The sequence below is a fragment of the Scomber scombrus genome, chromosome 15, assembly GCF_963691925.1.
Source record: "Scomber scombrus chromosome 15, fScoSco1.1, whole genome shotgun sequence".
Classification (NCBI taxonomy): Eukaryota; Metazoa; Chordata; class Actinopteri; order Scombriformes; family Scombridae; genus Scomber; species Scomber scombrus.
In genome coordinates this window covers 27,733,836-27,758,454 of record NC_084984.1, presented here as the reverse complement: position 1 = coordinate 27,758,454, position 24,619 = coordinate 27,733,836, and the positions used below count along the sequence as shown (strand labels likewise).

At 39.8% G+C, this 24,619-nt stretch overlaps 1 protein-coding gene across 1 annotated transcript; it reads left to right on the top strand.

The window, feature by feature from the left end:
- The first annotated feature begins 898 nt into the window (after window positions 1-898).
- Window positions 899-24,587, top strand: LOC133994974 (carnitine O-acetyltransferase-like). Its single transcript, XM_062434215.1, has 15 exons — window positions 899-925; window positions 2,365-2,661; window positions 5,011-5,015; window positions 5,743-5,796; window positions 6,348-6,507; window positions 6,908-7,082; window positions 8,926-9,104; window positions 16,888-16,985; window positions 17,447-17,497; window positions 20,785-20,883; window positions 21,222-21,344; window positions 21,726-21,861; window positions 23,422-23,484; window positions 24,016-24,153; window positions 24,378-24,587. The coding sequence occupies exons 1-15, from the start codon at window positions 899-901 to the stop codon at window positions 24,585-24,587; spliced, it is 1,815 nt and encodes a 604-aa protein (XP_062290199.1).
- The last annotated feature ends 32 nt before the right edge of the window (window positions 24,588-24,619 follow it).

The window sequence follows — 24,619 nt, the reverse complement described above, 5'->3', positions numbered from 1 at the left end:
AAAATGAAAAAATAGGCCTATAGTTTTGTTCTTTTTAACAAAGAACAACAAAACACCCATTGTCTTCATGCAAACAATGATAGCTATATGATAATAAGCTACTGTTGAAGGACACACTGCTTTTATGCAACTACATAAAATGTTACTATTCTTGTGAAAGAATGTGAAGGGTGTTGGGAAGGTGCTGACCATCATTAAAGTACAAGTGTGATGGAAGGTAGTCACACATTAACCCTAACTCTAACTAGTAACCCTAACCCTATAACCTAAGTTGTTTATGAAGTTACCAACATGTACAGAGGGACATAACATCTCATCAAACATTATACAGTGGACACAGATGTGCTATATAGATTCATTCGTTTTCCTGACGTATCTCAGCTGACGTTGGACAAGAGGCGGGGTACATCCTTAACAGGTCACCAGTCCATCGCAGGGCTAATGTTTAGTATAGCCAAACAACCGTTCACACCTAAGGGCAATTTAGAGTAACCAATTAAGCTCTATGCTTTTGGTCGAAAGTGTTTGTGTGTGTGTGTGGGAGGAAGGTGGAGTACCTGGAGAGAACTCACTTAAGCACAGAGAAAACATGACAGTGCTAACCACCACACTTCCATGCTGCCCACAGGGAAAGTATAGAAACTTTGAATTGGCTAAACAGTGCATACAAATTGTTTGTTAGTCAAACAATGTAGACAAACTCTTGGTTAATAGTCAAACAATGTAGACAAATAAAGTGTAGAGAAACAAATATAGAAAGAGCACAATCAGTCCAATATAACAAGCCACCACTCTTTATTTTCATTTGATGTCAGATAGTCTCTGAGTGTTGGGAGAGGAACATAGCCATTTACAGTCATTTCAACCTCAGTCTGTGAGTTTCTTCTTTGGATGCACAATGTTGGGAATTTGCACCAGAACTGTGGTAAGTACTCCGTTATCTTCTGGTTACTGTAATTATACCAGCTAGAAAGTTTCTGTTTCTTACCTTGCAGTCTTGAAAACATTGTGTATTTTATTAAACTTTTGTTTTATTTAAATGTTAATTCTTGCATTGACTCTTCACCACCTCTTATCTTTAACTGTATTACTGAATCTATTGTGTTGTACTCTTTCATTTATTTCCTCTTTATCTTCTTCTTCCTCTTGCATAATTTGCTGGAATACCTTTTTATGGTCATTCCCAGCCAGAATGTCAATGTGGCCCGATATGGGTTAAATTCAGAGGTGGGTAGTAACGAGTTACATTTACTCCGTTACATTTACTTGAGTAAGTTTGTGAAAAAATCATACTTCTAGGAGTAGTTTTAAATCACTATACTTTTTACTTTTACTTTAGTAGATTTGTGAAGAAGAAACGGTACTCTTACTCCGCTACATTAGGCTACATTAAGCTTGTTACTTTTCTTTTTACCTCTTTTGTATTCTACGCGTCATTATTCTTTATCTACCCCGCGTACGCCTCATTTTAATGTTTTATTTTGTCAGAGAGAGAGACTTACTTGAATTTACCTGGATTATTTGAATTTAAGCTATTTTGTAATTAATTAATTTTATTATGTTATTGATTGGATGATCTTTAATTTGCCTGAAGATGATTATTTTGTATTTGTGTCTGTCTGATTGGATGCTTGTGTTAACAAACAAGTCAGACGTTACTCAGTACTTGAGTAGTTTTTTCACCAAGCACTTTTTTACTCTTACTCAAGTAATTATTTGGATGACTACTTTTTTCTTTCACTTGAGTCATATTAGTATGAAGTAACAGCACTTTTACTTGAGTACAATTTTTGGCTACTCTACCCACATCTGGTTAAATTTGGGCTGCAATATGGGTCCCAAGTGGGTTTGTCTGCAGTTTCCATGTTTTCCATGTTTCCTGTGTTTGCCCATATGGGCTTCAAGTTGGTTCTGACTGGGTTTCAGGTGGGGCCCAACTGTGTGAGACCCATGTAGGCCACATATGTTTGCCCATATGGGGTCAAATTTGGATCAGAATGGACCTTAAACGGGGCCTATTTAGGGCTTCACATGTGGGGCCCATGTTTCTGAAACAATATGGGGGCCATACAGTTTGCCCTGCCCATGCCTGCTTAGCCCACTTACATCCCTTATGGGGCTCATACAGTCAGCCCATGTGGGACCAGCTAAATTTGCTTAGTTTAAGTCCATGCCCACTCAGTACCCACGTAGCCCGCATTTAACCCATGTGGGGCCCACATGGACATGCTGGCTGGGTTTCAACTTAAGACATCAGAGACGGTCTGTCTGTTTGATGGTCAACATGCAACAGCTGTCATTATTTCAGAGTAACTACTTACTTACACGCAAACATGTAACTGAGCACATTGTTGTATCTCTCAGGTAAAGGTGGGGATGGTGAGACCCATTGGTTTGGTGAAATCTTGTCACTTGGTGAAGCCTGTATCAGCAACTCTGGTCACTGGCAGGTACCTGACCCAGCAGGAGGGACTGCCCCGTCAGCTTCTCCCCACTCTACAGCAGACCTGTGAGCGCTACGTCACCACCCTGGAGGCCATCTTGGAGGGGGACGAGCTAAAGCGAGCGAAACAGCTGGTGGAAGACTTTCAGAAACCAGGAGGGGTCGGAGAGAGACTGCAGGGAAGCCTGGAGAAGAAAGCAAGCAACACTGAGAACTGGGTGAGCTGAACAACCACACCAACAACTGTGGACACTTTAGGTCAGATTTACTGAGAAGTGGGTGCTGTATAAATATGGGCTGTGGTTCACAACAATAATAATAATAATACATGTGATTTATATAGCACCTTTCACAAACCTAAGGACAATTCAAGGACAATGAATTTGCAGCCAACCCTAAACCTAACCTACTTACCCCTTGACCCTAACCTACTTACCCCTTAACCCTAACCTACTTACCCCTTAACCCTAATCTACTTACCCCTCAACCCTAACCTACTTACCCCTTAACCCTAACCCTAACCTACTTACCCCTTAACCCTAACCTACTTACCCCTTAACCCTAACCCTAATCTACTTACCCCTTAACCCTAACCTACTTACCCCTTAACCCTAACATACTTACCCCTTAACCCTAACCTACTGACCCCTTAACCCTAACCTACTTACCCCTTGACCCTAACCTACTTACCCCTTAACCCTAACCTACTTACCCCTAATCTACTTACCCCTCAACCCTAACCTACTTACCCCTTAACCCTAACCTACTTACCCCTTAACCCTGACCTACTTACCCCCTAACCCTAATCTACTTACCCCTTAACCCTAACCTACTTACCCATTAACCCTAACATACTTACCCCTTAACCCTAACCTACTGACCCCTTAACCCTAACCTACTTACCCCTTAACCCTAACCTACTGACCCCTTAACCCTAACCTACTTACCCCTTAACCCTAACCCTAATCTACTTACCCCTTAACCCTAACCTACTTACCCCTTAACCCTAACCTACTGACCCCTTAACCCTAACCTACTTACCCCTTAACCCTAACCTTAACCTACTAACCCACTAACCCTAACCTACTTACCCCTTAACCCTAACCTACTGACCCCTTAACCCTAACCTACTGACCCCTTAACCCTAACCTACTTACCCCTTAACCCGAATCTACTTACCCCTTAACCCTAACCTACTTACCCCTTAACCCTAACCTACTGACCCCTTAACCCTAACCTACTTACCCCTTAACCCTAACCCTAACCTACTTACCCCTTAACCCTAACCTACTGACCCCTTAACCCTAACCTACTTACCCCTTAACCCTAACCTTAACCTACTAACCCACTAACCCTAACCTACTTACCCCTTAACCCTAACCCTAACCTACTGACCCCTTAACCCTAACCTACTTACCCCTTAACCCTAACCTTAACCTACTAACCCACTAACCCTAACCTACTAACCCCTTAACCCTAACCTTAACCTACTAACCCACTAACCCTAACCTACTAACCCCTTAACCCTAACCTTAACCTACTAACCCCTTAACCAACTTTAACCTGCTTATTTTTTACCCAACAATGCGCAATAAAGGCCAAATGGCATAAGCTGAGTCATCAACCAATCAATCAAACTTTATTTATATAGCAGCTTCCATACAGGTTAATGTAGTTCAAAGTATTTCACAGTTGATTGAAAAGCTGATAATAACACAGAACATGTGTAAACCAAGAACAACATAAAGAAGAGGAATAAAATCAACTAAGGAACAAAATAATGAACAAGTTACAAAAAAAAAAAAACTAAACTGAGACCAATGCACACAAAAGAAATAATAATGATAAAATGTGTGAAGGGTCAAGGTGAATAAAACACTACATTCACAAAACATACCTGCTGCTGTGAGAGAGCAGGGATGATAATCTTGAATCCTTATAAATAAAATGCATTATTATTATAATTATTGTTAAATCTATAAACTTCATGTAATGATTATGCAATGAGAACTATTATAGTATATGAAGTCCTGAGAAGTAACATATTCATGACTTGACTTTTCCTAAAATAATGTTGTGTTCAATCCCACTATTGTTAAAGTTAGTTAAGATTTGTATTTTAAGAATTTATGTCTATAGCTGCCACCAGGTCAAATGTACCCATAATCACCCATATATGAAATACACGTATTTCTGCTTAATTTATGTTTAAACTGTATCTATATCTGTCACTTCTGCTTGTATTTATTTGTAGTTAACAGATTTCAATATAAACGGACATTTTAAACACCGGAGACCATTGCCGGTTTTTTCAAATGTTTCACATTTTCGGAGGATCGACTTCAGTACAGACAAGGAACGACTAAGGTGAAAACACAGACACACACACACACACACACACACACACACACACACACACACACACTGACATTGGGGAATTTCAAAAAGTAAAAGGGTTAGGGTTACATTGTCCATGTCCATTTTACATTTATTTAACTTCCAATCATTGAAAGTCAATTCTCAATGTGTACAGAGATAATTGACTGTCCCTCTCTTCCTCCTTAAAGCTAGGGTATGTAATGTTGTAAAGCTAGCAAGAGAGCTAGCAAGATTTGAAAATAGCACCTTCTCCTGCCTCCTCTAAGTTCCACCCCGCTGCTCCCCCTCCCGTCAGTGAGTCTGTCCAAGCCACGCCCCCACAAACCGGTAAGAGACGACAACCGGGAGAGAGGGGGGCGGATGCAGAACTAAACATGAAGGCACCTGATTGGTTTTTGCTTTTCGGTGCGAAGAGCATGTGACTGTCATAGAGGTCTGATTTTTTCCGTTCCATTTTCTAAAGTCATAATGTATTGATACCTATGATAATAGAAGGACCATTTGACCCAGTATAACAAAAAGTGCTTTTGAACAACATAACATACCCTACCTTTAAGTTCCTCTTGACTGTCCTTTATAGAGGTTGGTCTGGGACTGATGGTTTTCCCACAGCCTCGTGCTACCAAACAATGTCAAGTTACTATTCAAGTTAAATGGCTCTTCATGAATCAGTTTACTTTTTAAGAGGATTACTTCACAGCTTGTGAAAACAGTTTTAGAATATCTTCAGTGGCTCTGGAGGTAACTTCCTGAAGTATGAGAAAATAACCTGTCGTCAGTGTTATCTTGGAATTGGGCTGGAAACCTCAAATTTGACCCTTACCAGGAACCAAAAATTGAAGTTCTTGACCCTCCTTTTTAATTCTTATTAAGTTTCCCTTTACCATCAAAATGAATAACAATGTTGTTTTTCTGCTTAGGTGTGCTGCCCAAACAATAGAAGATGTTTTGGATCTTAATGAAAAGATGAACACGTGAGTGCTGAGCTTCACATGTTTGAATGTATCATACTGCCAGTTTTATTATTTGTCTTTTTGTAGTATCATAATTTATTGCATGACAAAATGTCATATATTTTTAAATATAGTGATTATATATATATTTTTGAAATGTTCTTGTCTTAAGTCAAATATGTCAAATACATTTTCCTGAGGAGTTTTCAACTAAGGTGTTCACACATTTGCTCCTTTTCTTTATGAGAACACTTATATGCAAAACTATTGTAAAATCTAAAAAGTAAATTATATTTAAAACTATTTTTTCACTTTATGGAAAGACAATGATATCCTCAACAGATTGTCTTCATTCTGACTTTCTTAATAATATTTAGTGTGTATCAAACCCTGTATCATGGGTCATGAATTGTATCAGTACACCTCTGCTACCTTTTAACAGGCGTAAGTGTAATTTCTCTTATTATGTAGATGAAGAGACTAAACTATAGTCAAAAATGGAGGCAGTGCTTTATTACTCAAAATAGTCCTGCAACAGAAGTTAGTGTTTAATGACAGAACTTGTTTTGCAGTGGTACACTACCAGTTGATTATATCAGAGGGATTCCCTTGTGTATGAAGCAGTACTACCGGATGCTGTCATCCTGCCGCATCCCTGGTCCAGAGAGGGACTCGCTGGTTTTATATTCCAAGACCGACCCAAAATACATCACTGTAGCACACAACTGTGAGGTGAGGAGCAACATCACTGACCCAAGTCACACATAGTCCTCTACGACCAGAGTCTGTATTTATTGAACTTCTAAAAATTACATGTACCCAGCCAGCATGTCCATGTGGGCCCCACATGGGTTAAATGTGGGCTACGTGGGTACTTAGTGGGCACGGGCAAAGTTTGCCTGTCCCACATGGTTTCAGTAACATGGGCCCCACATGTGAAGCCCACTTGGGCTGACTGTATGATCCCCATATGGGATGTACGAGGAAGAGTTGCTCTCCTGTTTTTCTTACATATCACACTAATGCACAAGCAATGGTAAAGTAATGGCTACATAGACTTCCTGGGGACCCAGTGGAGTTACTTGCTTCAATAATCAAGTCTTGCTTTCATGTGTCCTCTCATTGGAATCAGTTCTTTGTGCTGGATGTGTACAACAGTGATGGGACTCAACTGACAACCGATCAGCTCTGTGTTCAACTGGACAGGATCTGCAAAGCTTCACCACAGCCCAGCACGGATCCTGTTGGCATCCTGACCAGCCAATATCGCAAAACCTGGAACAAGTCCTACATTAACTTAATGAAAGGTGAGTTCAACTAAAGGAGCACTCACTTACCTAACACTTTAAGATCCCTTCAGACATGATATAAGATGTATAAAATACTTCACTGTATAATGATTTGTGTATGATACTGTTTTCCACACTCAAAATTCTGTATGTACCATAAAAACCGGTAAATAAGACACAACTTTGATACAATTTTTTTATTTTCTAAAAGTGGGGTGCGTCTTATACACCAGTAGAATGCAAAGAGAAGTTGGATCTTGATATGGTCTATATAGGATATAGGCCTGTAGTTCTCCGAACTAAGAACGATAACTATAACAATAACTATAATAACGATGTGACAATCCACACTATAACATCCTGTAAACAGCTGGACGTTCCAGCTGCACGTTCCAGCTGTGTAGCAACTAATGAAAATAGATAGTCTATTGATGACCTGCTACTTGTGTATGTTGTACAGAGAAATAAAAAAAACCCCAGAAGGGTTCACAGTGCTGATTCAGTGTGTTGTTCAGAAGGATTTCAGAAAGTAGTTGCTGTGATGTTTCAGTATGCACAGACCAAACTGATGGTGAAGCAACTGTACAGATGAGCACCTTTAATTGCACACTGGCAGGGAGCACAGATCTGAAGCCTAAAAGAGTCACTAACTGTGTTGTTTTTCCACTGGATGGAACAGAGGATGATGCTTTGTTTGACTCTGGGACTGACACAGAGTCTGAGGACAGTGAGCTTGGTGAGACTTACTGCGCACAGTCACAGCTCTGATGAAGAGTTTTTGGGACTCGATTTAGCACACAGGTACACACTGTATCAATTATGTAAACTGTGTTCTTTTAAAAGCTTTAATTGAAACTCAGCCTAACCTGAACCCGGTCTCAGTTAATATACTGGTCCAGTTCAGTTGAGCAAATCATTACCGGACCATTAACCATTAACCTGACACACTGTTTCAGGTGTAATATGTGTGTTTGATTGTGTTTCAAATAAAAGTAAATTGAGAAAGTTTTGGAGTATAAACATATGTGTTTATAAATGATAAGCTACTGGTAATAAACCAGTCTTTAATAAAAAGGCATTTTTCCCCACATGACACTCTCCAGAATAGACTGCGTCTTATACACTGGTTTGACTTATTTGCTGTTTTGTATGGTAAATAGAGGAAGCAATAAGCAAGCTGCATGTTTGAGTGGAAGGGGACTTTTTATTAGATTAGAATGGGTAAAATTAACTTGTGGGAAGTTGTGCACAGTAAAGGAAGTGAATGTGACTGGAAGGGTAAACTGTCTTTGAGACACCAGAAAACTGCAGCTATAGAGGTATAATGTATCTCTATGTGATTAACAACAAGGTGGATGTGGACAAGAGTGTGTCACTTAATTCACTGGGCTAACATAAATGAACACAATAGGGAATAAATAAAAAGACTTACATCTGACTATGCCAAAATCAAAACAAATCAAAATAAGTATATAGCACTCTGTGTGAATAGCAGAAAAATACACTACACAATCAAAAACAATGAATTAAAAAAAATAATTAAAATGATTGAGGCCAAGAGTCACTGTCCACCACTGTCTTTGAGCCCTATACACCTGTGTTAAAAGATAACTATCCCAAGAAAGAAGCCACACCTCCCTGGCAATGTGCCAATCACCTCTGTACCCAGGTGTCACCAATTAAATGGCATTACATTGAGAGCTACTAGAAACCGGACAATTCTTTATATGTAGAAACATACTTGACCAGCTGATTCTGATATTGATAATGCAAAAAATATCCAGGAGGGATCTGTTAAACTATTGCAGTCTGGTTACATACTGACATCATGTTTCTGTGTGCGTGTCCTTGATGTGTCCAGATGAGACCAACAGAGAATCAGTGTCAGCCATTCAAAGGAGCATCTTCACACTGTGTTTGGATAGAGCGATGCCTCAGGTGTCTGATGAGTCGAGTGACATCACTGGTACCAAACAGATGGTGCACGGAGGAGGCAGCCAGTGTAACGGTGGCAACCGCTGGTTTGACAAATCACTACAGGTAAAAATTATACATGTGTCTGTAATGCAAAAATAAAATACATACACAATGAGAAAAACACAGCCTGAAGACATATTTTAACATCAAAGATAGGATAACACACACACACACACACACACACACACACACACACACACACACACACACTACATAAATGTTCTCATGGACAATCAGTCTAAAAATGCATTGTCTTATCAGCCAATCCATGACAGTTAAGTAAAACTTATTGATTTATCCAGGGATGATGTTCTTAGAAAAGTGAAGAGAGAATTATAATTTTCTAGATGATATGAAAAAACCATGACTCATCTTGCGGTCGGCACACAGCGGGTGGTGGGCGCAATGCATGTCTCTTTGTTAGTTTCCCCGAAGCAATTGTCATTTGCGTTGTCTAAATAGCAAATGCACTTGCACCGGTCTGTTTGACCATAGGCGTGTTGATCTCAAAATCAAGTGTGGTCATGTGCATTGGTGGTAAGTTGCTGTTTTGAGGCAGAGAAAAGCGATTGCGCTACTGACAAAAAAAACCCCGGTCTGAAGTCACTGGTGCATATTTCACTGTTATTTTAAGGGCGCATTATCAAGATTTAAATAGGCGGGACAGGCAGCTGCACACAAACATAGCCTACAACAAAAATAAAATAAAATTATTACATCAACATATTAAAAAAATACATGTAATATTGGTTAGTCATTATATTTATCAGATTTAATTAATTGTAAAAATAACAGATTAAATGAGAATGAGCCTTCAGTGTTTGTTAGTGGGGGGTTCAGCACTTTGGAGAGTGCCGCTGCGGACATTCCTAACAACTGTATGAAAGGTTAACATGATTAAAACAGTTTCTGAACAATAATTAACACATATTATTGAGATGACATGGATCAAGTTTATACTTTCAACAATTAAAATCCTGCTGAGTTTACCTGTTACTACATGACTGACAGCATGAATGTTAGAGGCAAGTTGTTGTCTTTTTTTTTTTTTTCATTTTTAAAAAATGATATCACAAAATTATTCTGAAGTGACATACAGTGCCTATAAAAAGTATTTATCCCCTTGGATGTTTTCCTCTTTTAAAGACCGTGTAAAGTGAATTCAGACATTTTCTTCTAAACACATTAAATAGGTCATAAATGTATTTCTAAAAAAGGTGTAAAAAGCATTTTAACCATTTAGATTTGAATTGTGGAGCTAGGCTTCACAAACTGTGTTTCAAGATTTCTGTGTCTGGATTTAATGAGTGGGTCTGAAAATCCGTCCCTGCTGCTGTAGAGGTATAAATACATTCATACACTGCTACTAGAGTCTACAGGGACAGTGTTGCCAACTCCTCAGTAAGGAAAGTAGCTATTGGCTGTCCTAAAAGTCGCTAGAAGTCGCTAAATGACGTCATCACCTAATTTGCATAATTTTCGATTTGCGTGTAATTATAATGGACGCTGTAGGAGAGAGGAATAACATCAAAAAAAACCTAAATATGTTTAGAACTACTAATTAACTTTCTTATGTTGATTATTGGTTTGTTTTTTTAAATTTAAATCAATTTTGTTCTGTATTGTTAAATGTTAGAATATTACATTTAATCAAAAGACTGTTATGCAGTGTGGAATTGCGCAATTTATTTGCAGTCTGGACGCGGAGTGGTGTAGGTCTCCTCTCTGCGAGGCTACTGTGAACCTGACCGCCTATGAGTGCTTTGGGACGGGGGAGGGGCTAAAGGCAGCACCCGCAGCTCGTTGAAGACAGTAACTGCAGAGCTATACGTCCTTTCACTTCAGTCTCAAAAACACCAGAAAAGTCTTCAATAACACCAGAAAAAGTCGCTAGATTTGTCGCTAGTCGCTTTTGAGGAAAAAAGTCGCTAAGAGGGTTTGGAAAGTCGCCAGATTTAGCGAGAAAGTCGCCAAGTTGGCAACACTGTACAGGGAGCCAGTTAGCTGAGTTAGCCGCCGAGTTAAGCTTGATTTATGCTTTTGCGTTGGATTGACGCCTTGGCTACGTTGTCGTTCCGACGCCGTCGTTGAACTTTCGAAGTTCTGTGTCGAGGGAGCACGTTGCTCTGCAATTCACCGCCATGCCGCTAGGGGGTGTGTGTGGTTTCAGAGGAGTCCTATCCGTATCCTTGTTTATCTTCCGGTCACAGCAGCATGTTTTTTTTTTGTTTTTTTTTGTTGGTCACAGTAGCATGTAGCATTGCGCTATGTGCGCTGATAACCGAAAACACATACCTTTTGTTCATTATTAATAATAATGGCGGTGTTGCAGGAAGAAAGACCGGAAAAAGCAACTGCCGGAGGAACTGACGTTTTGAGTGGACCAATCACAGCCCTTGTGGTCCGCGTTGCTGTGACGCGTAGTTAGGATTTTTTGGAGGTGCGCGTCAGGTTACGGCGGGTTTTGCTCTCCAAGATGACGGAGTGAGCACACACAAGATCAAGAGCTGCATACCAAAGGAAAATTATTCAAGTGGAACAGCGAAGGTTAGATGACATATTAAATGGTGGTTACTAACGACATGGTCACGAAAGCAAGGAAATAAAAACTTTATTCTTTAATACTTTGCTATTGAGCCAAAGTCGACTACTAACTAATTATCAGCTAACTACTGGCTACCTGCTAGCTACCTTTCGTACAGCCACATGGATGAAATACCACCGAAAGAGAACCCTCTACAGCACAACCTTCATAACTACTGCATGTCAGGCACACCGCTGGTGTCCCTCGCCGAAACGTTTAGATTTGGACTGCGGGGACATTGTTCAGAAAATATCGCTCGTCCTTAACACCAGACTGGATAGTTTGGAAACCAAAATGGAAAAACTGATATCTGACAACGCGCTTAAGTTTGAGGATTTGAAGAAAAGCATTGACTTTGCTTTTGGAGAGATACGTGAAATTAAAGGAAACATGAAACGCGTGGATGTTAGAGTCAGTGAAGCCGAGAAGAAAGTGAATAGTTTGGAGCAACTAGCGGACGATCTTGAAAACTATGGACGGCGCTGGAACCTACGCCTGTACGGGGTGGCTGAAAACAAGGAGCAGGACGTCCGTAAAGAGGTGACCACAATCTGCCAGGCTATCCTACCTAACCTTAAAGCCAAACTGCCTGATGTTATTGACACAATTCATCGGCTTGGTCAACTAAAGAAAGATGCCACAGGGCCTCGAGGGATCATCATTCAGTTTACTGCCCGTACATACCGTGACGCTGTGTGGAAAGCGGCTAAGAAGAATTCCTCCAGGACTGGGAGCTGCGCTTCTCTGAGGACCTGTCGCCGGCGGTTAGGGAGAGACGGAGGCTGTTGTGGCTCCTGGTGGTGAAGGCGCGGCAAGAAGCCAAGGCAGCATACTTCGCTGGGGGGCGAGCCTTTTCCAACAGGACTGAGATGTTTCCTCCTACCGGGTGATCAAACGGATCGACATCCAGCATCGCTTATTGTGGCCTTAAATTAAGAAGACTGATGGTACTTTGCTGCTCAATGACTTAAAATAGTTACTTGAAATACCTGATGTTGACTCTCTCAGGGTTGATAAACAATTTCCCTCTCAGGTTCGTTCTGTTACCAAAGATATTTTATTTTATTTACCGCTACATTGGTTAAATAATATTTAACTTAGTTTGGCTTAAACATGGCGTTATGTCATGCACTCTGTTTTAAAATTGCCTGAGGAGCAATCACATGTACTAGCTTTGTATGTCTAGTACATGTGATTGAATTGACAATAAAGCTGACTTTGACTTTGACTTTGACTTTGAACTGATAATCCAAGAAGAATAGCTGAGTTCTGTTCTAACTTTTACAGTAACTTACATAAAACCAAATACTGCCAGTATTCGACAAATGCTTTTTTTTAACTCTCTATCTAACATTAATCAAATTACTGTTGAGGACAAAGATATTTGTGACAAGACAATAACACTTCAAGAAGTAGTTTTTTCTATTGAACATTTAAGGAAAAAACGTTCACCTGGGGTAGACAAGTTTTATCATGCTTTCACTGAAGAACTGGCCCCTTTTCTTCTTGAAGTTATATGTGAAAGTGTTGAAAAAGTTACCTTACCTCCTATATTGACGCAAGGACTTATTACATTAATTCCTAAATCCAAAAAAGACCACCTTCTTTTTGATAATTGGCGCCCTATCTCATTATTAAATTGTGACTACAAAATTTTTGTATCTATAATTGCCAAACGACTTAAAAATGTCTTAGATGAGATCATAAAGGAAACTCAGTCAGGATTCATGTGGAAGAGACACATTTCTAATAATATTCGATTAGTTCTTGATTTAATTAATTACACATTTTGTGTCCTGACGATAGTTTGATTCTCTTTTTAGACTTTTATAAGGCATTCGACACTGTAGAACATAACTTTATATTTAGAACGATTGAAATGTTTGGTTTTGGTGAATTTTTCTCTAAAGCTGTCAAAACATTGTATTATAATGGTAATAGCTCCATCAGATTAAAAAGTGGGACATCACCAAGATTTGAGTTACAAAGGGGTATTCGGCAGGGCTGCCCTGCTTCACCTTATTTATTTATTTTATGTACTCAACTTCTTTCCACCCATATTAAAAATAGTCCATTGAAAGGGATTTGTATAGCAGATAGAGAGGTTATTATTAGCCAACTGGCAGACGACACCACACTTTTCTTAAAAAATGCCAGCCAAGTTCACACTGCTATCAAAATAATAGGTATATTCTCAGCAGCATCGGGTCTTTACCTTAATTTGAAAAAATGTGAACTGTTCTCACTTAAAGAATGCAACACTCCCCAAATCTGTAACATACCTATTAAAGAAAAGATAACATACCTTGGGATAACTGTCATGAGAAATGAAGAAAATAGATGTACTGAAAACTTTAATATTATTATTGATAAGACCAAAAAGAAACTTAACCAGTGGCTTCAGAGGGATTTATCCCTAAAAGGTCGAGCTCTGTTAACAAAAGCTGAAGGCTTATCTCGTATTACATATGCAGCCATTCTGTTATATGTTAGTAAGCAGCTCTGCACGTCCATCGATAAAATACTTTTTAATTTTCTGTGGAAAAATAAGACGCATTATGTCAAAAAATCTGTAATTATGAATACATATGATTCTGGTGGATTAAATTTTCTTGATTTTTTTTACTCTTAATAATACATTCAAAATTAATTGGATTAAACAGTTTCTAAATAACCCTACGTCAATATGGAACTTCATACCGAACTATATTTTCTCAATGCTTGGAGGGATATGCTCTTCTGTGTGATTACAAAATAGATAGGCTTCCACAAAATATATCTAAATTCCATAAGCAGATGCTTTTAGCATGGTCACTAATATATCAACATAACTTTTCACCACACAGATGTTATATCTGGAATAATGGTCACATTACATTTAAAAACAAATCATTTTTCTTTAAAACATGGTTTTGAAAATGCCATAACCCCAGTGACCCAGTTACTCAATGGTAATGGACATTTACTTAATTATTCAGAATTCCTTCAGACCTTCCATATTCCTGTGACTCCTAGAGAATTCAGTATAGTAATGGATGCCATTCCCTCTGCCCTTTTAACGCTATTAAAAGGGACTACACTGCCCACTTGTTTACTTCTGGACCCAAAAACCACCGCAGTGGGAGAAATGTGCTTCTCTAATAAGGTGAAGAACAACAACTGTGTTATTCGATCTCTCTTTCAGAAAGACATAACTACTGTTCCTGCTGCTGTTCATTACTGGGCGGGGTTTGTCCCTGACTTGCAATGGCGTAACAGCTGGAGTTTACCTTATAAATATCTCCTCACTAATAAAGTGAGAGAGGTGACTTTTAAGCTGATACACAGATACTATCCTGCTAAACAGTATCTGCTCAAATTTAAAAAGGACCTGTGTGTTGACTGCTCGTTGTGTGATCTGTTTCCTGAAACTATTTTTTGGCAATGTCTCCACTCTAGTAAGTTCTGGAAAGAACTAACCCGTTTTATTCTTGTTAAAATAGACTCTGACTTCTGTTTGGTATCCATAGCAATGATAAGGAAAAACATACAAAATTATTTATTATTAATTTATTAATTATTTTAGGAAAATACCACATTCATAAGGCTAAATTTAGTAACACAAAGCCTTCATTTATTGCATTTGAAAAGGAAACCAAACAATATATAAAAACTATTAGTGATTCAAATAATAAGAAAGGTGCTAAAACTCATGAGTTATGTACTTTGCTTTGTATTTTTTAAGTGAAACCTTCACTGGCTAATATGTTGTTATATATTAACGCCTGTGTGTTTGTATTGATCTATTGTTTCTTTGTAATATTTCCTATACTTAAAAAAAAAAGAAAAGCTTTAGCCCCCGAGCTAGCAGCCGAGCTAGCAGCAGAAAGCTCTCAGACCTAGCATCCATGTTTCTGGTAGAGGTGGTGACTTTGATTGACAGGTGACACTTGGTAGGGGGCGGGGTTTCAGCGGACTCGGCGGGCACTCCCACAGCGTTTGGGAGAAGAGAAATAGGTTGACTTTTACACAACTTTGAAGCCTAATTTCATATATTTGGCGATTTTTTTAATCATTCAAATTTGGCAGAGTGGTTAACAACACACTTTTCTGTTGTATGTCAAACTCAGAACACATATTTATTCTTACTTTACACGGACTTTAATTGATTTTATAAATTGAACCATGGTCAATATAATCTGGCTTTTAAAAAAGATAATTTACAAAAAACAGCTTTTTAATGTCAAATGAAAACAGATTTGTACAAAGTTATATCAATTAATTAAAAATATTTAATGTAAAATGAGTCTCAATCAGTCTTACACATCTGGATTGTGGACACTTTTCTCCATTCTTCTTTGAAAAACTGCTCAAGCTCTGTCATGTTGCAAAAGGATCAGACTTGAACAGCCCTTTTCAAGTCCAGCTACAAATTCTCTATTGGATTGAGGTCTGGCTCTGTCTCGGCCACTCCAGAACATTCACCTTTAACCCATTTCAGTGTAGGTTTCGCTATATGCTTCGTGTCATTGCCTCTAGGATTTCTCTATATTTCGCTATTCATTTTACTCCCTACCTTTACAGGCCTTCCAGGGCCTGCGTCTGTGAAGCATCCCCACAATATGATGCTGCCACCACCATGCTTCACGGTGGGGATGGTGTGTTTGTGGTGATGTGCAGTGTCTGGTGTCTACCAAACATAGCATCTAGTCTGATGGCCAAAAAACTCCATTAGAGTTTACACATGTGCCATATTTACACATGTGCCATATAGATTTACACATGTGCCATATTCCTTCCATTTCTTAACGATGGATTTAACTGAAATCCAGGGGATGTTCAGTGACCTGGAATTATTTTGTACCCATCCGCTCACTTAAACTTATCAATAACCTTTTCTTAGAGTTCCTTGGAGTGTTCTTTTGTCTTCATGGACATCTATTGAATTAGGTCAGTCACTTTAAAGGGGGTGAATATTTATGCAATTGCCTATTTTACATTATATATTTCTAATTAAATGACATTACTTTGTGGAAATCTGTTTTCACTTTGACATTAAAAAGTAGTTTTTTGTAAATTCTGCTTTTTTCAAAGAGCCAAATTATATTGACCATGATTCAATTTATAAAAGCAATAAAAGGGGAAAACATTCAAGGGGGTGAATACTTTTTATAGGAACTGTAGCATCGAAAAGCAATTGACAACAACAAAAAATAAAACATGAAAATAAAGAGTTGAAATGTGATGTTAAGGCTTGATTTGTGTTTCTTATTTTTCTTTCAGTTAATTATTGGAAAAGACGGGTCATGTGGTTCAAACATTTCACATGCCGCTGCTGATGGTACAGTCGCACAAGTCTTTGCAGATGCTGTGGCATACCAGTAAGTAGCCAAAAATAAGAGATTCTGTGAGTGCATGAGTGAAAGTTCAGAACTGAGGCAAAGTGTACACATTAACTAAAATCTAAACACACTGTTAGTGGCATGGACAGATGAAGTCAATCCTGCATACCAGTTGATTCTTACAATATATGATGTCCACAGCTGCTTTATACTGTATGAGAAGCTTCTCTCTCACTTCTTTAAATCTCTGCAGCATCTGAAGGCAGCAGGACTGATATGTTGATAGATCTACAGTCTCTGATTAGAGAAGTGCTGCTCCAGAGTACCAGAACTATTACACACAATCATACACTGTGTTTAAATTAAATCACCTATCTAGGATCACTGATCAAAGAACCTGGTATTGCTGCAAGATATGTGGGTAGTGTTTCTATGTATTTTCATTGTACTCACTAATTCCCTCCCATGTATCATTTTTTTCCTCTTGTTTGTATAAACAGGAAGGACCCAGAGATGATACGGACTGCCATGGAGCCTTCACCCACGGACATGTGAGGACAGCTTTCAATTGTGTCACAGTTGCATAGATACTCAATGAACTGAAAAAACCCACCCAGAGGAGGATGAATGGAGTCATTGCCATTTTCATATGTTGCTATTCCCATATTCACACGGACCAGACACTATTTAGGGACCGAGCCGAAAGGCAAGGACCCTATTGTATTTGTGTCGTTTATTATTCTACCGCCTCTTTGAGCCTTAATTTGACCCCCTAAACCAAAAGCTAAACCAAATCAAAAACTCACCAAATTTGGTCTGGGGAAAAATTCGATAAAATGGAAAAACAAACAACATCAAACTCTCTAGCGCCACCTAGAAACACTAAAACGGCCACTGCACCTGATAGGAATGTCGTAGAAAGATCAAACCAAAACTCAATTTGTCTTATCAAGACCTACAAATCACGCACTTGACACCCCTTACCTAAATCCAACAGGAAGTGCACAATTTGCTGTTACATGTGGGATTTTCGACGATTCTTGGCCTCCTACAAACGTTATCTTGTCCGAGGGCGTTCATCGTGGCGGCTTCAAACTTAAATAGCTGACTTAGCACACCCTGCTGCAAAAAAGTTCTGAACAACTTTTTTCATTACTCGTCCGGTTTGGATTTTAGAAGCCCTCAAAGGTCAAGTGCCCAAAAACCCTCGCCATAACGCTCCCATAGACAATGAATGGGAGCAGAGTCTAATGCCACTTTGACCCTAAATTTGACCACCTAAACATGCTCCAGGACAGACTAAATTCACCACGCACATCAGATCTGGCCATAAATGTCATAAAATGGAAAAATTAACGTGCCACAATGCGCTCTCTAGTGCCACCTAGAAACAGTAAAACAGCCACTACGCCTGATAGGATTGGCGTGGAAAGATCAAACCAAAACTCAATTGTTTTTCTTATCAAGACCTACAAATCACGCACTGACTCCACTGACCTAAATACAACAGGAAGTACACAATTTTTTGTACATTTGTACGATTTTTCAGGCTTTTCAAAATATATATGTTATTCCTGCATACTTTCAGTTACAGACTCCTTTCAAACGTCAACATGTAGCCACAAGTCTCATCTATAGATGTGTGTAATTTGGTCTGGCTATGTTGCATACTTTTTGATCTGCAGACACACATGTGCAACCTGTTCCTCTCCCATTCAATCCGGACTCTGCCTGCTGTCTGTGCATGCTCTGTTGTTATGCTCTGCAGTTAACTACCATGGTAACAACTGTGTGTGGGTGCAGCTGGCTCATTTGTACTCTGCAGTCATCCACCCAGTGGAGAAAACTTGTATTGATTCATGATACCTGATAAGGAAAAGGTGCCTCAGTTTTCTGTTTCTAGTTCAAGTTTATTGACTGTATCATTATGTTTTTATATATCTGTGCAGTCTGTCAACCATTTCACTGACATTGCTGTCAAAGTCTAGATCAAACCAAAGTACAAGAGCATGAACTTCAAACATATCTACAGGTTTCACTGGAAATAAGTTCCTCTCTTGTTTGACTCATCAAAGTGTTGGTGGTAAAATAAGGGCACTTTGTGCAGCATGTGGAACTGCCGGCTGCCTTATTATAGCAGTGTGAGACACAAAAAAACATTACAGGCACATGTTGAATGTAATTGCATATTTATTTATGTCAATATGTTAATATCAATTGGACTATAGCACTGATCAGTCAATCACTGTTGTCTTATTTCTCTGGAATATACACACATGGACAGGTTTTTAGAAGGGTTAGGCAGCTACAATGATAGATCAGTGTACTGGTTGCAAAATAAGAAATATATGTTTTTCCTGTCAGAACAAAAGAAATGTACAAAGTGTCATTTTGAAGTGAGGAGTGAAGAGTGAGCATTACCATTCTCTAAAGCAGCATCCTCCTCAGTGGTCATCACGTCATATCTATTATTGATTTGGGCTAGCGTCGCTATAGCTTGACAACTGAGGCTTAGGGGGCAAACAATACACTCGACTCGATTCATTTAAGTGTTAACTGGCTGGTGGGGCAGGGGAGGAGCTGTGTGTGGACTGCAGCTGTGCACTGCTGCTGCAACGCGCCTCTGTTTGTGTCCGCTCTGCGCGTTCACGTTGACAAAGGAAGAGAGGTGTGTGCGGAGGAGGAGGAAGAGGAGGGAGGGGAGGGGAGTTGGGGGGGGGCGCCACATATTGGGGCATTATTATCACACGCTTTTAATCGTTGAGCATTTATTATCACGTCAACATGGGCCACATACAGTACACTGTAAAAAAAAAAAAAAACGAACTTTCAAAAGGGCACTTGCTTGGTCCAGAGGGCAAAGGGCTGGTGCTATAGCACCACCTAGTGTCTATCTGTGCACGCCACTGTGTATATGTGTGAGTGTTTGTGTGAGTGTGAGTGTGTGTGTGTGTAACATATATCTCATTATTGCAGTGTCCGATAAATGCCCGGGTCTGAATGCATCTTAATGCCCCTGACAGAAACCTTTCCGCTTCGCCGCGGCCCGACGTGCGCACGGGTGCGAGGTCCCGCCCAGCGCTGCTTGCAGCTTTAATTTATAATTAAATTTACAAAAAAAGGGGTATGTATTGATATGTATTATCCCACAGCCCTACAGACAATACATAAAGAACTTAAAGTCCGTTTAAAGTAAGAATAAATATGTGTTCTGAGTTTGACATACAACAGAAAAGTGTGTTGTTAACCACCCTGCCAAATTTGAATGATTAAAAAAATCGCCAAATATATGAAATTACGCTTCAAAGTTGTGTAAAAATCAGCCTGTGTCTCTGCTTCCAAACGCTGTGGGAGTGCCTGCTGAGTTCGCTGAAACCCCGCCCCCTACCAAGTGTCACCTGTCAATCAAAGTCACCACCTCTACCAGAAACATGGACGCTATGTCTGAAGGCTGTCTGCTGCTAGCTCGGCAGCTAACTCAGCGGCTTACTCAGCTAACTGTAGACTGTAGTAGTAGTAGTGTGCTCTTAATGTATTTATACCGCTACAGCAGCAGGGGCGGGTTTATGCCAATCACGTGATTTTCAGACCCGCCCACTAAATCCTGAACACAGAAATCTTGAAACACAGTTTTTGAAGCTTAGCTCCACAGTTCAAATCTAAATGGTTGAAATGCTTTTACACCTTTTTTATAAATACATGTATGACCAAATTCACTTTACATGGTCTTTAAAATGTGACCAAAGAGACAAGAAGACAAAACAACTCTATCCTAATCTACTTTAGTTTTTCACTAATCTCCTCCCATGTATCATTTTTTCTCTCTTTGTGGAAACAGAAAGGAGGCAGAGTCTTTGCCCATGCCACAGAAACTACACTTCAGCATCACACCTGAGATCAAGAAGGACATTGAGGAGGCCAAGCAGAACATGGACATGTGAGGGCAGCGTTTAACTGCATTACAGTTATAGTTACAGTTATAAGCTAACACTGAGCTGTTGCTCCATGTGGGATGGTGTGTGGGTGTAGCTTTCTGTCCTAAGAAAAGAGGAGTAGAGAGAGTGAAGATGCCCTCATCATGATTTGATATGACATACTGCAAAAAAAGTGTAAGGGCCTTATATTTCTCAGAATCTTAGTATTAAAATGTATATTACATACATAATACATTTATACTTGTCATTAGGCATAGAGCTATGCTTAGACAAACACTACAAACTTCTGTCGAGTTCACTGTCCAAAGATTTCTTACATCTCTCATCTCCGTCACCACAGACTGGCCCAAGACTTGGATCTAGGAATGAAGGTATTTGACCATTTTGGAAAAGATGTCCCAAAGGCCTACAAGCTGAGCCCCGATGCTTTCATACAGATGGCAATACAGCTGGGCTACTACAGGTGAGACGCTAAAAAATCATGTAGAGATAGAATGTTTTTATATACTCAGTTTTTACTCTTAAACCAAAACTAACTAAAGAGCAGCAAAGATTTCATGTAAACCTTTTCAAAAAAACCTTGATTACACAGATTCTAACATAGATTGTTATGCCCATAATCTGAGAGGAAATGAATTCACCCAGCTTTCACTTTACAAAATCAGGGCATTAATAATATAAAAGCACAATGTAGTACATTTTCTTTTCAGCCACAAAGTAAAGTAATGCTGAAACAAACTGTACTTGCTGTGTTTGAGGAGCTACATGTGTATGGTTGACTGGTTAACAGGTTTGTTGTTGTAACACAGTTTGTTGAGAACAGTTTTCTGCTTTCCTCTGGCAGGATGTACCAGCGGTGTGGTACAGTGTATGAAGCTAACTCCATGCGTATGTTCAGAGGGGGCCGGATAGATGGAATCTGTGCGACCTCAAGTGCCTCAGCTGCCTTTGTCAAGGGCTTTAATGATCCTACAAAACAGGTTACTCTACAGCTAACTACTATAAAATGACATTATTACATCATATATCCTATACAATACGTACTTCAGGTCTGACAAGCCTGCACCCAAAGTCAATGTCTGCACACTGGAATGAAAGTGTGCCTGTATCCTGTTAACTTTTATCTTGAGTACATTCTGTCCTCACATTCTATTGCCACAGAATACACGTAGAACTACCATTGATTTATTATAAGAGGTCACTCATGGTATTGCAGTGAAAAATCCCCCTGCGGCCCAAAAAGCATTTTCCCCAAAGACCACCATTGTAAAAGAGACATCTGTATAACTATTGTCAGGACACCTCAAACTGCAGACAAGGTCAATTATGACTCTATTATGAATTTTTGATGCATGGAGGTTTTATAATAAAACTTTCCTCAAGCTGAGAAAAGTGATCCCATGGACTGGCAGACTGGGATGGTGGTCCCCATTTTTTAAAAAGGGTGACGGGAGGGTGTGACCCAACTATCATGGGATCACACTAATCAGCCTCCCAGGAAAAGCTTATGCCAAGGTACTGGAAAGGAGGTTCCGGCCGACTGACGAACCTCTGATTCAGGAGAAGCGATACGGATTCCATCCTGGCCGTGGAACAGTGGACCCTGCAGGGGTCATGGGAGTTTGCACATCCAGTCTACATGTGTTTTGTGGACTTGGAGATGACTTACAACTGTGTCCCTAGGGGGACCTTGTGGGAGGTGTTGCAGGAGTATAGGGTACCTAGGCTGCTGCTGCAAGCCATTCGGCAGTGATGTGGGTATTGCACCAGACGTCCTGGTGAAGAAAGAGCTGAACCCGAAAGTGAAGCTCTCAATTTACCAGTCAATCTACGCCCCAACCCTCACCTATGGTTACAAGCTTTGGGTAGTGACCAAAATAATGGAATTGTGGATACAAACAGTTGAAATGAGTTTCCTCCAGAGAGTGTCTGGGCTCAGCCTTAAAGATAGGTTAAGGAGTTCAGACATCCGGGCGAGGCTAGGAGTAGAGCCACTGCTCCTTCGCATCGAAAGGAGCCAACTAGGATGGTACGTGCACCTGGTGAGGATGCCTCCTGGACGCCTCCCTTTTGAGATGTTCTTGGCAAGTCCAACTAGGAGGAGATCCTCGGGCAGGCCCAGAACATGCTGGGGGGATTACATATCTCTCCTGGCCTGGAAACACCTTGGGATCTCCTAAGAGGAGCTGATGAGCGTGGCTGGGGAAAGGGATGTCTAGGTTTCGTTGCTCACCCTAATGCTACCACGATTTGGCCCCGGATAAGTGGCAGGATGGATGGATGAGAAAAGTGATTTAAAAATCTGTGACATCATCACAATGTAAAGTGTATGGGGTGAGCAGGAACTTGCAGGGGAAACACTACTGTACTGTACTTATTATAGTAATAAGATCCAGGTGCAATGTTACTGGATCAGATTGAAAATGGGGTTGGCTAATGGGATGCTACTTTAGATACTATTGTGCTGCACAGCACTCACACTACTAAACACCAACCTGCTCCAAGCTGTAACATTGTTGTCTTCTTCCTGCATTTCACAGGTCACAGAGAAGATGGATTTATTGGTGAAATCTATAAAAGCACACAATGCATTAACTAAAATGGTGAGTATTATCTACAGCACTCCTCAGTACTTAACTGCAGTGAAGATACAGTTTACTTTCAGTGTAAACAGTTGTCCTTTTATACTATCCCACATTACATGATCACTATTGTCCAAACAGGGACCTCATATAGAGCGTGTTTTTGCTGTTTGTACAATACATTTACTTATCATCATATCCAGTTAAGGATAAGCAGAAAGTTGAAGATACCCTGTGTGGGTTTTCACCACTTGTGGGATTATGGAGCAGTGTTGTTTGGTCTCGTTCTCGTGCACGAGGCCGCACATGCATTTCTATCAATAGTGTCTGATCTCCAGGTTGTGGTAACATAGCAAGAAATGCAGCAATGTATCAGCAAAAGCAAGTAATAAGACGAATGCCTAGACTTTAAGGACACAATGCATTTTGGTGAATAACGCTGAATGTAAACTCAAACCTTTGTCTACAATAGAACTCCACAGATAACAGAATTACTACATATAATGATCAACCGGGAAGAACAAATCAATTGAATTGTCTCCATCTTTCAAGGCAATGAGTGGACACAGCATAGATGGACACATGATGACTCTTAAAGATCTGGCTGTTGAGGAGAACATCACCATACCAGAAATCTTCAAAGACACCTCCTTTGATAAAGCCCTTGACTACAACGTCTATACAAGTCAGGTAAGGGTCTCATGTCGCTCCCTCCATGCTTGCTCTTTACCTCCCCAGAGGAAGATCAGGCTGATCTAAGCGACAGTGTCTCCAGGCATTGCCACATCTTTTTCTCATTATAACAACTAAACCAATTTTATCATGTTAAAAGTCATTTTATAACATATATCAGAATTTTCAGTACTACAAAAATAACTAACCTCTGCATATCCCCTTCTATCCCTGTTCACAAGGTAACGCTAGAGAGTGAATCTCTGGCAGTTACTAACCTTGATGACCCCAATGGATACTCTGTGTGCTACAGTGTTACGAGCAATTACGTCGGCTTTGTGGTGACAGCTCTCAACAGCTGCAAAGAAACAAGTGCCACACAACTGATCCAGTCAATAGAAAATGCACTGCTGGACATGAGGACCCTGCTGGAACAATCTCAAAGAGTCTAACTGTGAAGCTATACAAAACTAATAGTTCGATA

Excerpts from the sequence above, each read along its gene's own strand:
- LOC133994974 (XM_062434215.1), top strand. The coding sequence starts at position 899 with ATGTTGGGAATTTGCACCAGAACTGTG. Across the intron at positions 5,797-6,347 it reads CTTAATGAAAAGATGAACAC|TGGTACACTACCAGTTGATT; the intron begins GTGAGTGCTGAG and ends CTTGTTTTGCAG. Across the intron at positions 20,884-21,221 it reads GCCAAGCAGAACATGGACAT|ACTGGCCCAAGACTTGGATC; the intron begins GTGAGGGCAGCG and ends CCGTCACCACAG.